This window comes from Delphinus delphis, chromosome 11 (assembly GCF_949987515.2).
Source record: "Delphinus delphis chromosome 11, mDelDel1.2, whole genome shotgun sequence".
NCBI lineage: Eukaryota > Metazoa > Chordata > Mammalia > Artiodactyla > Delphinidae > Delphinus > Delphinus delphis.
Window position 1 is genome coordinate 35,715,109 of NC_082693.1, and position 16,558 is coordinate 35,731,666.

A 16,558-nucleotide genomic window follows, 5' to 3' on the forward strand; every position below is an offset into this window, starting at 1 on the left:
ACGTTTCCTACAACCCTGGTTGGTTTTCTTAAAGATCTTAAGAGAAGGTATTTATCTCCTTTTACAATCTTGACAATTTTTGATTATTTTCCATGGATACCTAGTGACTTTCTGTGTCACATTTGCAGTTGAATGGAAATTTTACACAATTTCTTAGCTTTCTTTCCTTCCTTTCTTCTTCTTTAAATGAGCATTGCTACACGTTTCAGAAAGAGCCAAATGGGTCCCTCTGAGATCTTTTACATCAAATGGAAAATAAGTTGTTTTCCTTGGTGTGTCAGCCCTGGGTTTCAATGCCATTAGAAGCCACTCACAATCGCTCAGTGTGCTGAGGTTCGATAAATCTCTGGAAACCTCCTGAATAGGATCGCTGTGATTTTTAGTGAGGAATTATCTCCTTGCCATTGCATTACCAATTAGTTTTCCAGAGCACATTAAATCCTGCTGCTTTGGTTTACAGAGTAACTGAGGCATTGCTGATGAAGTATAAAAACTTACTTGGAAAAGCAGTGGGGGAGGCAGGGCGCCGACAGGACCCACCGCAGCACGACGAGTAGAATGGCGGGGCGCTCAGAAAAAAAGGCTTGGAAGGCGCTGCAGAGAAAGCGTTGATCACACGGATTAGCCATATCTCTTAGACAGTATTCAAAATTCCAATTTCCCCGAAGTCATGGAGTAAAGCACTACATCTTCTGAGGCTTTCGTTAAACTTTTACTGGAATTAAAGTCATTTTAAAGCAGGCTTTACCTGTCAACGAGCTTGCTAAATAATTTAATCAAGATTTGGAAGCTGTGGTGTAAACAATCAAATTATCAAAATCAAACTTAGTCATTCGTTTTCTGTGTGGTTATAAGTAGTAGATATCAAATAGTCCTTTATCTAATATAACCTCGAGCAACACTGCCCAGGAGAACTCTCTGTGATGATGGACATGTCCTCTACTTGCACTGTCCAATATGTATCCACTTGTCACATATGCCACTAAGCACTTGAAATGTGGCTAGTATGTCTGTGTAACTGAATTCTTACTTTAAGTTCTTTTTAAATTTAAATAGACTCATGTGTCTAGAGGCTTTCACATTGAACAGCACGGCTCTGGATATAATACTTACCAAGAAACAATCTGGACGTTACACACTTCAGTTTACTCTTTTAAGAGGTGGTATTACTCTACTGCTTATTTTCAGAAGGTTCTTTGAAATATATAGATAGCTAGATTCCAAAGCTGATAACAGTTAATTTACTGAGCAATTCCATAACAAAAAGTGGTCTTTCTGATCACTTTTACATGACTCAAAGTATTTGAGAATAGTAACAACATTTACTCTCAAGAGATATCAACCTGAAAGCATTTGTGTTTATAGTATAGGGAGTTGCCATATAATTCTGCTCTTCTCATTTTATTAAACTATTCTATTCAGAACATTTTTAATTCATATACACGGAATAGTTATCATTACTTTTGTAAATAAAGAAATTTTACACTCTGTTCCTCAGTAGATGAAAAATAGCTATAAAGGATGTCACAGAATATTAATGGCTCTTCTTTATTGAGCACTTACTATATGCCAGGCTTTGGTTTAGTACCTTAGATACAACATGTCCTTTAGTACAGTGGGGTTTAATACAATATAAATATGGGTGATATTTCTTTAGGTGGGCAACTTGCTTTTACCATCACATACCCAGCAGAGTGCATGGCACATTCTAAATAGTCAAAAAATGTTCAATAAATGAATGATCTTAAAACTAAGAAATAGGAAATCAGGAATTAACCTCTTCCCTGCTCCCCTGACACACCCTGAAACATAGTATCTTCCATAACAGAGGACCTTGAAATCTAGAACATGACTTGAAAATAAATATTTTTACTACTCTCCCTTCATTTTCAATGGAAACTTTTTTCTTTTCTTAATCATATACAGTGAATAGTATTTTGCTACAAATACATGTCTTTTTCAAGAACACAGTAATTTCAGACTCATATTTTAACCAAATGATAAGTATGTGTTTATTTTACCAGTATCTTTGAAGGATATTTCAAAATAAGTATATAAGTATATATAAGAATTTTATGGTCTCATGGTCCTTAATGGCTTTGAATTGCAAATTAATCATAATGCAGGGTCTTTTCTATAATATGATGGAAAGTTGTCAATGTCAGTGTTTTTAGTTTTTAAACATCTGGATTTTCAAATAATAAAATGTCTTAATGCTACCTTGAAAATATGGCAACTAAGCAAAGTATGAAAAGGAGACCCACTTTGGTGCTCAGTAAGTTCTATGAAACTTTTAAAAAATTTTCATTGTTATCATAAGTTGTTCTAATACTGACTGAAAAACCATCATAGAAATGATAAATCACTTTATTCGAATTTGACATCTTAAATTATAAGAGTACGGCATTATTTAGGCAGAGTTACATTTTCTAATGTTTCTATGAGTTTATGAAGCACTTTGAAATGTGGAAATACATTTCCCTGTATAAAAGTTACCTCATTATGTCTATTCTCAAGTATTTCTGTTAACTAACTTATTTCACCTCCAAACTAAACACTCTGGAGATAATTAAGTTATGGCTATTGTGCTGTTTGGCATTTTTGAAATTGAGGTAAAAGAAAAAGGCTGAGCCATGTTGCATTTACATACATGTGTGTAAGCATTTATCATGACAGTTGGAAATATACACACAAAAGAAATGTTTTTGCTCAATATCTAGTGTAGAAAATAAGCACATTAGTGATACTATTAAAATAACAATGCAGGACATGGACAAATTACAAATTGTACTCTTCTAGCCAAAATGTTTCTCAGTCTAACCCTATGGCCCTAAAATGAAAAAATAAAGAATTTTTAAAAAAATGGATGGTTCATTTGAGACAAGTGTTCAATTAAATTCATTTGTGATGATAAATGAGGTTCTGAGACATAGGACCTTAGTGTTAAATTTAACCAGAAAAGGTTTTAATAGAACAGTTTGTTACAGTGCTCTATATTATCCTATCTAAATATAGTAAAGCTGTAATCAAAATGACATTCTGTCTACAGTAGCAACTCTAGTGGCTAAAGAACTACATGTGACATGACCAGGCTTAAAGTTCCACCGTGTAGCATTTCTTCACCTTTTAAAATCACCTCACTGACACACATATATTTACACAGATTAGTCAATTCCTAATTTCCATACATAATACACCTTGTTGAAGCTGGTTTATGTAGAAATCACTGTGAAATTCCAATTAAGTGCTCCATTTTTTTATGTGCTCCTACTTGGACATAAGTCAAATGCTAATCAAGCTGAGCATGTGACTGCAGGGATGTTGAATGGTGTGAGGAAATAGCCATTTAAAACAATGTAGTGCGTTAAAAACATGTGTAACACTTTTAAGTGTTTGTAAACCACATGGTTTTTAAAGTGGTGAGCAAAAACAGAAACTCAAGTGTGATAAAAACAAAGGGACGAGTTAACAGATGCATTAAAACTTTTGTAAACCACTTAAGAACTACCTTGAAGAAGCTCTGAAAAGGGCAGAAAACAAGGCAATTTCAAGCAGATGATATGCATTTCAAAGCCAGTCAGTATCATTTAGATGCAGTCACTTTATCATTTATCATGAGAGAAACAATTCATTTTAGGCGTACTGAACAATATTTATGATCATACTATTTACGGAATACCTCCTATACACAGGCACTGGACTGGCTATGCATTTAACACTTGCTATTTCATTCATTAATATTCAACCTCAAATGGGCAAGCATCTGGAATGTGATGATGACGGGTCTCAGCACATTTTTTAAAAGACCAGCGAAACACAGATATTTTAGCACAGTATGTAGTTATTAGCCATGAGGGATAAGGATGTCATGCACACAGACTGCCAGTTATCCAGTAAGAGATGGAACCCAGAAAATGGACATCTCCACATCTCCCCAGCTTTCCATAAGAGAAAAACGAACGGCTTTCCCTATGGCAAAAATGCACTGTCAGGTTCTATAGCGTGATGTTAGGTTCCCTCAGCACAACACTTCAGGATACTCCAAATTTTGTATCCTGCCAACAAATCTGCCTTCTGGGTTCTGTGGGAATCTCTTACAAACAAATGACTTAAAATTTCCGAACAAGACTGTCTGAATCCAAATGGCTAAAATCACTTATTCACAGAAAACTTCATGAACTTTTCATTTCTTAATCAGATGTTCTGACTTATTTGAAGACACAGAATCAAACTACCTATTAATTATTTTGAATGTTTAATTAAGACGGGAACTTAGAGGCAACTTAATGGTGAACTGGCCTGGTTTGTTTTCTTTTTAACTTAACTACACGGTTCTCTGACAAAAGCATCCCACAGTCAAGGGTGGTTACAAGCCTAGATACAGAAAAATTATTTTCAAAATTCTGTTGTCTAGAAAGCAAGCAAAACATTTTAAATTGTTTTTTATTATTTTCATTTTTCTTTACCCATGGAGAACAGAGTGTATCTACATGGGGTGAAACCACATTCTTTTTATTGTCATAGCAAACTGTGGTATTGACTGATCTGTGCTGACGTTTCAAAGGACGGATCCTAAAGACCACTGATAAAACCTTCAAATAAATTTCAGGAGCTACCGCGATGCTATGCCGACTGGGCAGCATATTTTAGAAGGACAAGGAGAAATGAGAAAACGTTCCAAGGTGTCTTACAAAGGCAACCAAAAGGTCAAAAAATACCTCTGGGAAAGAATAACAGAGAATTAAATAATTTCAAAAGGATGGTTTTAATGACCTCCTTCAAGTGCTGGGCACATGGCACCGGGAATAAAGAAATCTAAACCCCTGACCTTGAAATACTACACAATTGAACTGACTATAAAGAATAGAGTGGACCCACCCCACCCCCCGCAAAAGACTCTAAAGAATGACAACCATCTGTCTTGAGTAGTAAGACCTAAGAAATAACACTTATGAATAAGGTGTGATTTATTTTATCACACAACCTGGACGGAATTCATTTATGTGATTCACGTGCAAACTTGCCTTCCATCACAAGGCAAAGCAAGTTAAGTCATCCTTTACCTTTCTGCTCATCAGAAAACAAGAGAAGTCTGCATTTATTTTTGCCTTGAGTATTTCAGAGACAGCAAAACAAAGGTCTTAATGTTCTAGTACAGTTCACGAGAAGATAAAGCAAATGCAGAGTCTACTTGTTTGATTCTGTCCTTTTAATTCCACGCAAATAATACTTATTGCATATCTATCAAGGGCCACATTATGCACCGTGTGCTGGGATGACACAGATTAAAAAAGGATGGCTTCCCTCCCTGGAAGAATTTCTACCTTTAAATGTTCCGTACCTTACAGGTCTGAATCTGCTAATCAAATAAATGAAATACAAATATCTTCATATGCCAAATTCAGTTTTTTGTTTTTTTTTTTTTTGGTATGCGGGCCTCTCATTGCTGTGTCCTCTCCCGCTGCGGAGCACAGGCTCCAGATGCGCAGGCTTAGCGGCCATGGCTCACGGGCCCAGCCGCTCCGCAGCATGTGGGATCTTCCCGGACCGGGGCACGAACCCGTGTCCCCTGCATCGGCAGGCGGACTCTCAACCACTGCACCACCAGGGAAGCCCCAAATTCAGTTTTGTCCTATAAAATCTGAGGCATTTTCCAAGGCCATGAGATCTAAAAAACATAGTACTGTGTGTTCCCCTAGCCAATGTTTCTCAACCCTGAATACACCTCAGAATTATCTGGAGTGCTTTTCAAAGATACAGATGCCCAGGCCCCACACCAATTGGGCTAAATCATGCTGGCGAGGAGTGGGCCCCCCAGTATACCATTATTTTTCAAAAGTTGCACTCGTGATTATAATGTATAACCAGGATGAGGCCACTGAAAAGAACACAAAAAAATGCCTGACGTGCAGCAGGCACTCAATAAATGTTAGCTTTTATTCCTACCACTATTATATAATTTGGGATCGATTGTAAGACAGCATATAAAAAGCAGCAGCATGGTCCACATTTCCACTAAAATATACTATCAAGAACAAAGAAAAGAGTTATTATTGTTAGGAAGGCTTTGTCAAATGAGGCTTTAAGCAGGAAAAGCATCTTGATCTGGAAACTTGATTTGGAAAGTATCTGAATGGCAAAAGAAGAGAAAGGCATTCCAGGAAGGAAAGGTGGCATGAACAAAAGGAAAGAAGGCAAGGATGATGGTGACACCCAGGGCAGGTTAAGGAGACCAGCCTGACTGCTGGCCCAAGGCCAAAGATGTGAACATTAAGAATGTAGTTGGGAAGCAGCCGCATGGCACAGGGATATTGGCTCGGTGCTTTGTGACAGCCTGGAGGGGTGAGATAGGGAGGGTGGGAGGGAGGGAGACGCAAGAGGGAAGACATATGGGAACATATGTATATGTATAACCGATTCACTTTGTTATAAACCAGAAACTAACTCACCATTGTAAAGCAATTATACCCCAATAAAGATGTTTAAAAAAAAAAAGAATGTAGTTGGACACCCCAATGTTCACAGCAGCACTATTTACAATAGCCAAGACACAGAAGCAACCGAAATGTCCATCGACAGATGAATGGATAAAGAAGATGTGGTGTATACGTATATGTGTGTGTGTATACACACACACACACACACACACACACACACACACACACACACACAATGGAATATTACGCAGCCAAGAATGAAATAATGCCATCTGCAGGCACATGGCTGAACCTAGAGATTATCATACTAAGTGAAATAAGCCAGACAGAGAAAGACAAGTATCATATGATACCACTTATATGTGGAATCTAAAAAAAATAAGATACAAACGAACTTACTTACAAAACAGAAACAGACTCACAGACACAGAAAACAAACTTATGGTTACCAAAAGGGATAGCGGTGGGGAAGGATAAATTAGAAGGCTAGGATTAACAGATACACACTACTATATATAAAATAGATAACCAACAAAGACCTACGGTATAGCACAGGGAACTATACTCAGTATTTTGCAATAACCTATAAGGGAAAGGAATCTGAAAAAGAATATATATATATGTATAACTGAGAAAAAAAAGAAGGTGGCTGGAGGAGCTAAATGCAATTGATGGAATGAAGGTCTTGAAGGACAAACTGAATATTTTTATTTGATCTGATAGTCAAATGGGGATAATTAAGGTTTTCCTAAATAGCTTGATGATATGATGAAAGCTACATTAAAAAAAATCACCTGGCAGTAGTGGATGGGCTGTAGTGGAATACACAGGGGCTAAATGGAAGGATTCTACTGTGGTCACACGCTGCGTGGCAAGAGGTAACGACCAGTTGTTTGGACACTCCCACTAGCATCTTCTCTTCTGTCCTCACGACACCAACAAGGGGGTGGGGTCTGGCTTTTCCTCAAGCTGTGGGGTTCTAGTTCATTGCAATTATCAAAAGTAGTGCCTTTCCCTTCAAGGAGTCTTCATTAGACAGCTGCCTCTCCCTTCAAGGAGTCTTCATCAGACAGCTTCCAAAAAATGAGCAAAATTTGAGGAAATCCCTTGCTCTTTTTATTATAAAGTCAGTGTCACAGAAGAGAATACCATGGCAGAACAGTACCTGTAGCTCTCAAACCTCTAAAATCCTCAATAAAGGCTCCTTGAGTTCCCAGCTCTACCACCATATGTGATTAATTCATGGCACACTTTAAATGGTTGCAAATTATTTGGCACTCCTCCCACTGACAGCCATCTCTATTTCCCCTTCTCTTGTATTTGGGATAGTCTTGCTGCCTTGCTTGACCAAGGGATATGGAAGAAGTGACATTCTGGAACTTCCAAAGCTAGGTTGTAGGAAGACTTACAGCTATTGCCTGGGTTTCCGGGAATGTTGCTCTTAGAACTCTGCCTTTCAGAACCCAGGTGCCATGGTATAAGAAGCTCCAGGCCCTTGGAAAATCCAAGTGTGAATGCCGGAACAGCTCTAGTTGAGCACCCCATCAGCAGCCAGCATCCCTGTCAGCCAAGCGAGTCAATAGACATCCATCTTGGACATCCAGCCCAGCTGAGCCCTCAGATGATGGCAGCCCCAGCTGACCTCTAATTGCAATGAGATTCCAAGTGAGAACCACCCAGCTGCGCCCTGCCGGTCCACAAAACCGTGAGAGAAAATAATAAATTGTTCCTTTAAGCCTCTAAGTTGTGAGATGGTTTCTTCGCAGCAATACCCCTTTTCCAGTATGTATTTTACTTATGGTGGAAGGGTGGAAAGCTGTCTTTCACATCTTTCCCTGTACGTTGTCAATGGGCTCTTGAGGTATGTGGCTGAAAGTCAAATGGTGAGCCTAACATCTGTGGTCATTTTGAAATGAGGCTCAATGCAGTTACATGAATTGCTTAGGATTATATAATCAGTAATTTAAAGACCTTAGATGTGAATCTAGACTTTAAAATTAAAGAATTACTGCTAAAACCAGCTCAGAAAACTATACATTCTTTTAAAATTGACTCGATTTGCCATTTATGCTTTGGAAAAGGTTTTGGCAAACTTTTACTGTAAAGGGCCAGATAGTAAATACATTAGGCTTCGCAGGCCATGTGGTCTCTGTTGCAGCTGTTCAATGTGTAGTGTGAAAGCACCTATAGAAAATACGTAGACAAACAGAAATGACTCTGTTCCCGCTTTGAAGAATCTGTCTTTTGGTTTCAGACCCAATGTAACTCTAGGGTAGGTTCAACACACCTAAACTCAATCCAGTCCTAGGTTAGTCTATTAAAAAAATTCACCAGCAGTCATGGTTTTTATTCTCTTTTAACGTACATAAATCTTCTCAAAGAATAATTCCTCCACATATTTTAATTTTGAAAGTATTAGGGATTTAAATCTTTAAGGATGGCCACTGTTTCTGATGGCCACTTAGAACTAATGAAATCAAGGCTGTTATGGCATGCGTGGTGCCTGAACACGTGAAAGAAAAGGGAAAAACCTAGTTCATCTTTGGAATACCTATAAACAAGAAGGCAATTAAATATTCAGCAATATATAGAAAAAGACCTGATGTTTTTTTCCTTTCCTTTTCCCCATGCTTTGTTTGATTCTGAAACAAAAGTCTAAAAACTTATAGAGGCTTCCTGATCTTTGACTTTAGAGAATTTTAGTGCCTTAAGTTTACTGTTCATATAACTTACAAAAAGAGTGTGCCCCTGAAATACTCCCAACTAATAGCTGGCTGACAAAATAATAACGTTATTAAAGATAAAATCAGTTATGGTAACTTTATATAAAATGAATCACTCAGCATTGCCAAAGTCAAGTATTGACTGGAGGCTAAAAAGAATGAAAGGGAGAGATTTCATTAAAAGTGGAAACATTACTGAAAGTAAAATAAAATATTTTTGGAATAAAATATACAAGGGTCTGGTAAGCATATTATACGTTAAGGCAAAAATCCAATTTCTTACTAAGAAAGTTTAAAATGGAAGCATGATCTAATGAAGTCTTTAAAGAAGGATTCTAACAAGGATTCCTGGATAAAAATCATATTGTTTCTTTCTACAGTTTCCCTTTTTATTCCTGACAGACTCCAGGTGCATTTGAATGAAAACAAAGTGATTAAAAATTGTTTTTAATTTAAAATTTTTTTTTAATTTTAAATTTTAAAAAATTGTTTTTAATCTTTAATTTGACTTAAAAATTGTGTACCTTCACTGTGGAAAGAAAAATGACAGTAATTAAGGTAAAAAACTTTATTTAGGGCCTCTGTTAACCCAAGATTAAGTGGACAAACACTGTTTTAAGAGCTACAAATCAAGCCTTCCCACAAGGTATAAAATGGATTCTAAAATTACGGGAGATATCAGCAAGAGAAATAGTGTGGTGGAAAGTAGGTTGAGGAGAAAATAAGGTATTTACCCCCCAATTCTAACATAGAAACACATTTCTTATGCAAAATATTTGATAATCCTATTAATGACTTATAAGACTTCAGAAAAACCTTATAAAGGAAGGTTATATAGAAATATGAAATAAATGGTAACTTATCAGTGACTTTTTTTATGAATCCAACAAAAACCTTACATTATGACTTCAAATTATAGAAGTTAAAAACTAAATCGAAATAAGCAGGATACCAAACAAATAAGATCTGCCTCAGGAATCAGACACATTATAAACCAGTCTCACAACATGATCCAATGGCTGATTTGTTAACTCTTAGAGTTTGAGAATTAAGACATTTATGACTCAAAAAAAAAACAAACAAACACACATTCGTTTAAATATTTGAAAGACGATAACATTTTTGCTTCTGTAAAAACTTTCATAGCAATGAAGCTAAAAGTATTTTATGAACACAGCTATTATTTATGTTGCTTCCCTTACTTTCAACTTGATACCATCTCTATCATTGTTCAGCAGCAAAACTAACCGTAAGATGTTTTCTTATAGCAAAAAGAGACTTTTTCTGGTGGGCACAAGAACAGGATGGAGGAGGCACACTCCAAAAGGAATACAACGGACTCTAATGCACAGCATTGGGTCCCACAACTGAGCCACATTGATGGCAAACAAAAGTAGCTAAAAATCACCGTTGCCAATTATTTTAAGTTGCCCACAACATATGACATCCTTTGGCTTCCTGACACGACCCCGAACCCTCTGGAACCTACATTTACTTCTGCATAAATCCGTATGCAATTTTCTGGGCATTCAAACCACTGTGCCTCTTAAAATAATCCTCAAATCCCTAAAGTGAGTAAGAGTTAAGGGAGAAATTCTAAAATGTTCCTACTTGCCTACTGTATTTACTCCTATTTGATTATTAAACCTCAGTAATAAAGCTTCAATACATGTTAACAGATTGAAATTTCTTGCTGTTAAAGCAAAGTAGAGAAGCATATTTTAGGGATTGGGAGACGGATAGGTGCTAAAGTGAGAGGCAAATAAAATGCACATAAATTGCTACCCTTTTGTAATTCCAACTCAGACATTATTTTGGAGGGAGTGTGGTTTTCTCAATCTGAACCAGAAGTAAAAGGACTGTCTCTTAATCCTACTGGTTCTCGTCACTGCAAGAACTTCCTGAACCTGAAGTTTATGAACTTGGGGACCCTATAACAATTTGTTCAGAGCTTATTCCTCATGAACTATGTAAAAGTTATTAATATCTTCATATAAACCCAAAGATATGTTGAGCAGATTATTTGTAAAAGTACAGGTGTAGGGCTTCCCTGGTGGCGCAGTGGTTGAGAGTCCGCCTGCCGATGCAGGGGACACGGGTTCGTGCCCCGGTCCGGGAGGATCCCGCATGCCGCGGAGTGGCTGGGCCCGTGAGCCATGGCCGCTGAGCCTGCGCGTCCGGAGCCTGTGCTCCGCAACGGGAGAGGCCACAACAGTGAGAGGCCCGCGAAAAAAAAAAAAAAAAAAAAAAAAAAGTACAGGTGTACTAAGAATATTGTTTGGTATTATCTACAAATTCCACCAAAGGATGTTTGGGGCGATAGCCTGAGCAAGGAACTACCAGCATGGGTCCCATCATTATCCTTTTCTGGATCCCCCATTCTCTTTGTCCTGGTTCTGGGTCAGTATCATCAATAGTCAAGATCCTGTGACTTTAATTTGCCAAAACAAACCTAGAGCATAGCGTCAGCAAAAATAAATGACAAACTCCGGCTTCATAAATCAAATCGCAGTCTTCAGCTGGACTGGAATCCCCACCTGGAGCACAGATTCATCTTCTTCTCCCTCTCCAAAGTGCCTAAGATGTAAGAGAAGCTATTTTATGTCACACTTTCAGGGTATCTCAGTGAAAGCGGATAAAACTACCAGTTGGAAAAAAACACGTAAGTGCAAGTAGTTTAAGACAGAGTCAAGGATTAATAGGTCAAGAGTAACTGGCACTGTGAGGTGGACAAGACACTCAGAGTGCACGTGACACATTAATTAACAGCCCTACAGGGGTACCAGAAAAAAATACTATGGATGTGGTTCCATTTCTGTACTACATAGTACAACCTACTCGACAAAATTACTTTAAAAAAAGAACAGTTCAATTCAACCTTTCAGAATAAACATTTGCTTTCTAAGCCTTTTATATGCAGCCCTAGGAGTAGATTTAATAATCACTAAATTATATTCAGGAAATTATCTTCATTTCAAACACTTTCTAAAATGTTTAACATAACAAATGTTACTGAAAAGCAAGGCTATTTGTTCCACTTACTTTGAAGGAAATTGGTGGCATAACTAAGAGAAATTTTAAATTTTCAGCTTTTTACATTTCAGGACCCTCTTTAATATACAAAAACATCGATATTTAAATCTAGCACGATAGCCACCAAGTAATGACATTAATGAACTTCTGGGGGAGGACCTCTGATGATTAGGATTTACTTGAAAAACCTGGTTTCATTAATAAACTATAATATCCAAAATTCTTTTTTTCACATACAACCCCTGGAGGTGAATCTACTCAACTACCTGTTATTACACTAAGCGTGCTCCTTTCAAACTTCGAAGACTGCCCTCTGATTTTTTAAGTTTTTAAACTACTCTATATAGACAACTTGACAACATACAGCTATGGAATGTTCCTTTGCTCGCTCTAAATACTTAAAGGCTTGCCAGTTTTCAGGGATGAAGTACTATATTCTCTGTCAAAAGCTATATTCTCCGTCAAAAGCTAAACTTTCATCCATAATCTGTAAACCTGTGTTACTGTCACCACCTTTCAGACACGTAACAAGATGAAGGGGAAGGCCAATTTCTTTCCTTATGGGCACAGATATAAGATCCCTGCCTGATTTATTATTGTGATACATGCAATTGGTTATCCCATAAGCCCTCATTAGTTTTCTCACATTCAATGAAAAACGAATCCAAGGAATATGGAGATTTGGGGCAATTTTCTTCTCTTTCACAAGACCACAGATGTTTAAACTGATACTTCAGACAAAAACAAAATTAGGAAGTGGAATAATCTTTGTAGGAAAAAATTGGCCTATTATGAGAATTAAAGCAGCTAACAATTATGAAAATGCTTGGTAAACCATAAAGTAGGACAGAACATGGACTATAAGCTTCACAGGGGCAGAGACAGTCATCTGTTTTGTTCACTGATTATCCCAATGGCCTGGAACAGTCTGAACACATGGGAGACAGTCAGTAAGCATTTGCTGAATGAATGAACTATATGGTATAATTAATAGTGGGTAACAAAAATAATAAAGCCGAAATGCATGCAGTGGCATAAATCCTCTAGTTAAATGGTGCTGTCTTTCACCAATGCCCTTAAAAAGAACTCCGGGGTTTTCTTATTCAACATCTAGACTGGTGCACTCAACAAATTAAGTTGAGAAAAAAATGAGTAGTCAAATACACCGAAATCATTAAAAATCACATTTTGTGATCCACTCCTAAGTTAGTGTCTAAAGGATGAGAACTGGTTGTTCACTGATGTTTCAGAAAGAAGTATTTTATCGTTCTGAAAACAGTAGCTTTTCTAAATCTCCTTTCTACTCTTTACAGAACGTCAATCACTATTTCATCCTCATCTAATTTTCAGGTGATAGCTAACATTGTCAGCACTCATTATAACTTCATAATTCTACACAGTACAAAAGAATTTCCACATTTGGTAGGGCAAGAATCTGTCATTTAAATAAAACTGGAGCACGGTTCAGAAAGCTATATTCTCTGTCAAAATTTTTTTTAAATGTTTTTAAGCAGCATATTTGTGGGCACAATTTTATGGGATTCTAATCTTAAGATATTTTTTGAGTTTCAAAAATTAAATGCACTCTTCACAAGAATGAGTTTTTTGAAATAAAAAGTTATTTGTTCAAATAAAAATTAACCTAGGAAAACATCAAATCTTCAATAAGGACTAAAAAAAAATTAGGAAAAATATAGGCTTAAGCTATATGAAAATACTTCAAAGTGAAATTTAACTTCTTATACTCTCAATTATTCCAAAAAGCATTTTTGCATTTTGATATTTTAATAAGTGTACAAGAATGAGTATGTTCTTGAAAATAAAAATAACGTAGTTAGGAAACCCTTTACCCAATAATTGTAACATCTTGAATGAAAATGAATAGGTATACAAAATTATTTTTCAGTTATTGAAATGTCTGCATTTGATTCGCATTTGGTTTACTTAAATTTAACCTGTAAAATCTACAAAGGTTAAAATTAACTTTTTTGAGGAGCCAGTCATGATCAAGAGCAACTTAAGAATTCTTGAAAAACAGCTTCTATGAACACAATGGCAAACCACCAAAAGTTATACAAATCACCAAATCTTCTTGAAAATGTTATTTTAATGAGGCATTATTTACCAGCTCTTGTCTACACGAACCTGCTTTACACGTTTCTAATTTTCCTAATACTTCAAAAAGAACAGAGTGGCTCAAATTTCCAAGGCACATAAACTTTGTCTTAACTGTACTTGTTCCTCTCCCAGGGTGCGAAAAGGCTGCCTAGAATTTAGGTTTTACACTATGTGAATGAGACCGGTGCTAATATAATTATATTTGTCCCATTCTGTTAGTAACCATTTCAAACTGAAAGACCAGGACAGGTTCTAAACATGTTCAATTCTATAAAGCCATTAGCAATAAATTTGATTCGGCAGTTTGGTGGGACAATGAAATCTGCTGAAAAAGCGTCTATTAGTCATTCTGGACAAACCCACCGGGATTTAAAGAATGAGTTAAGATCGTCAAAGGACGCAAGCCAAAAAAAAAAAAAAATTAATCCACTGGATCTCAGTTTTTGAGTCTCTAAGAGGCTTTCCCTTTCTCGCTGCCAATTTCGGCAGCCCCTCCCGTAAGCTTTATCTAATATATTGACTAAACTGTCCGCATCCTCTTCCCAGTCACGACACTTAGGTTTTATTCGGGAATTAAAACAAGCAAACCAAAACTGCCCTTCTTTTGGTAAATTCTCATTTTTTGGCGAACTTCCTACTCCAGGTGCCAATTAGGCTGTTCCAGCTCAGCACTAAGAAAAAGCCAGCCTCGATTTTCTTGCGTCTCAGTGATCCAAAATGTAAGAGTGAAGAAAGCCAAAACTTTGCGCAACTCTTTTTCCAAAGATCTCTGCGCGCGTTCTGCAACCGCCTCGACCGTCGCAACGGTTTGAAGAGGCAAAAGCCCCCAAAGCGCGCCGAGCGAGGCTCTCCAAGCCAAGAACTTTCCAGGGAAAGGGTGTCGCGCGGCCTCTGGGACAGGAGCGGGCGGGTGGAGACGCTGAACTTGGGAAACCCCGTGAAACTGGTCCTGCGAACCCAGAGATCTCAGGACCGGGGCTGCCCTTTCGGCTAATGCCAGGAGGTGCCTCCAGAGTTTCTTCGAAAAGGCCTTAAATTCAAGGCAGCCCTACCACTTGTAGAAAGAGGGGACGGAGAGGAAGCTGGTGGTACGCGAAGGGGAGGAAAAATCACAGTTAGTGGTGGTACCCTCCTCACCCCCGAGGCGGCATCTCCACTGAATCTCTAGATGCTCTCGAAAGGTCTAGGCCCGTGCGGATTCCTGCGCACTAGGGCCGGCGCGCCCAGGTCTCGGGATCCTTAGGCCAAGAAGCGCCGCGCGCAGCTGGGGAGGGGAAAGCGGACTCACCTGGGGTTGACGGCTGGAAGGCACAGTCTCGGTCCGCCGGAGCCCGGCTCGGCAGCCTGGCGCCGTCCGCCGAGGGGCTGAGCACTTGAAACGCCCACCGCGTGCCGTAGAGCGCCCCGCTGGGGCTGACTGGTTCTGCCGCGGGGCACAGCTTGAGCGGAACCGGGCTGGCGGGCAGGGGCCGGACCTGAGCGCCCGCGGCGAGAGCTGCTGCCGGGCCGTGGGGCGGGGGCGGTGGTAGCCTGTGCGGCGGGGCGCCCCCAGCCCGCAGCAAGTTCTCGATCAGGAAACTCTTGCCCAGGTTGCCGAAGCCCGGCGCGGCGGGGAAGTTCAGCAGCGCGGAGGAAGCCACCACGTCCCAGTAGGCGCCGGCATGGGCCGCCACGGCGCTCGGGAGCATGGTGCGGCGCCCCGGACCGCTGCGCGCCCGCTTCCGGACCCGCGCCCCGCGCGCCGCCTCCCGCAACGCTGGAGCGCGCTCAGCCGGGAAAGGAGGCGAGAGCACCGCGGACGCTGGCGGGTAGGGAGAGATATTATTTTCTGGGCTGGGCGGTTTTTTAAAGGAGGGGAGGAGTGAGTGTGGGAGGGGGGAGCTGTGCGTTTCCCCTGCCCGCGGCGTTGGCTCTGGGGGCGCCGGGGGAGTCCCTCCCGCCCTCTATGCAGATTCAGACTTTTTTTTTTCTAGAAGGCTGGAAGGTGTGTCCAGCCCATCCATTCATGTCACCCGGCCCACAAAGTGACAGACGCGGCCAACAATAAGGGCAACCCCGAGAGTCCGAGCTTTGGCAAGGGGAGAGGACGCGTAGCCGGAGGAGGCGGGAGTGGAGGCGACGGGAACCGGGCGCTCGCCCCCTCCCAGCAGCCAGGCCCCGGCCCTCTCTAGGGAGCCAGCGCTGCCCCGGGGGCGCCAGGGCGCGTGGACGCCCTCGCGGTGCGCCCTGAGCGCGGGCGGCGCTCTC

At 39.6% G+C, this 16,558-nt stretch overlaps 1 protein-coding gene across 1 annotated transcript in view; it reads right to left on the minus strand.

Moving 5' to 3' along the window:
* Positions 1-16,111, minus strand: part of DBX2 (developing brain homeobox 2) — a 41,029-nt gene extending 24,918 nt beyond the window's left edge. The window contains exons 1-2 of the mRNA XM_060026176.1: positions 15,600-16,111; positions 499-594 (exon numbers count right to left, since the gene is read on the minus strand). Coding sequence (XP_059882159.1) covers positions 499-594; positions 15,600-15,999 — 496 coding nt within the window. The 5' untranslated portion in view covers positions 16,000-16,111. The remainder of the gene's footprint in view (positions 1-498; positions 595-15,599) is intronic.
* Between the last annotated feature and the right edge of the window lie 447 nt (positions 16,112-16,558).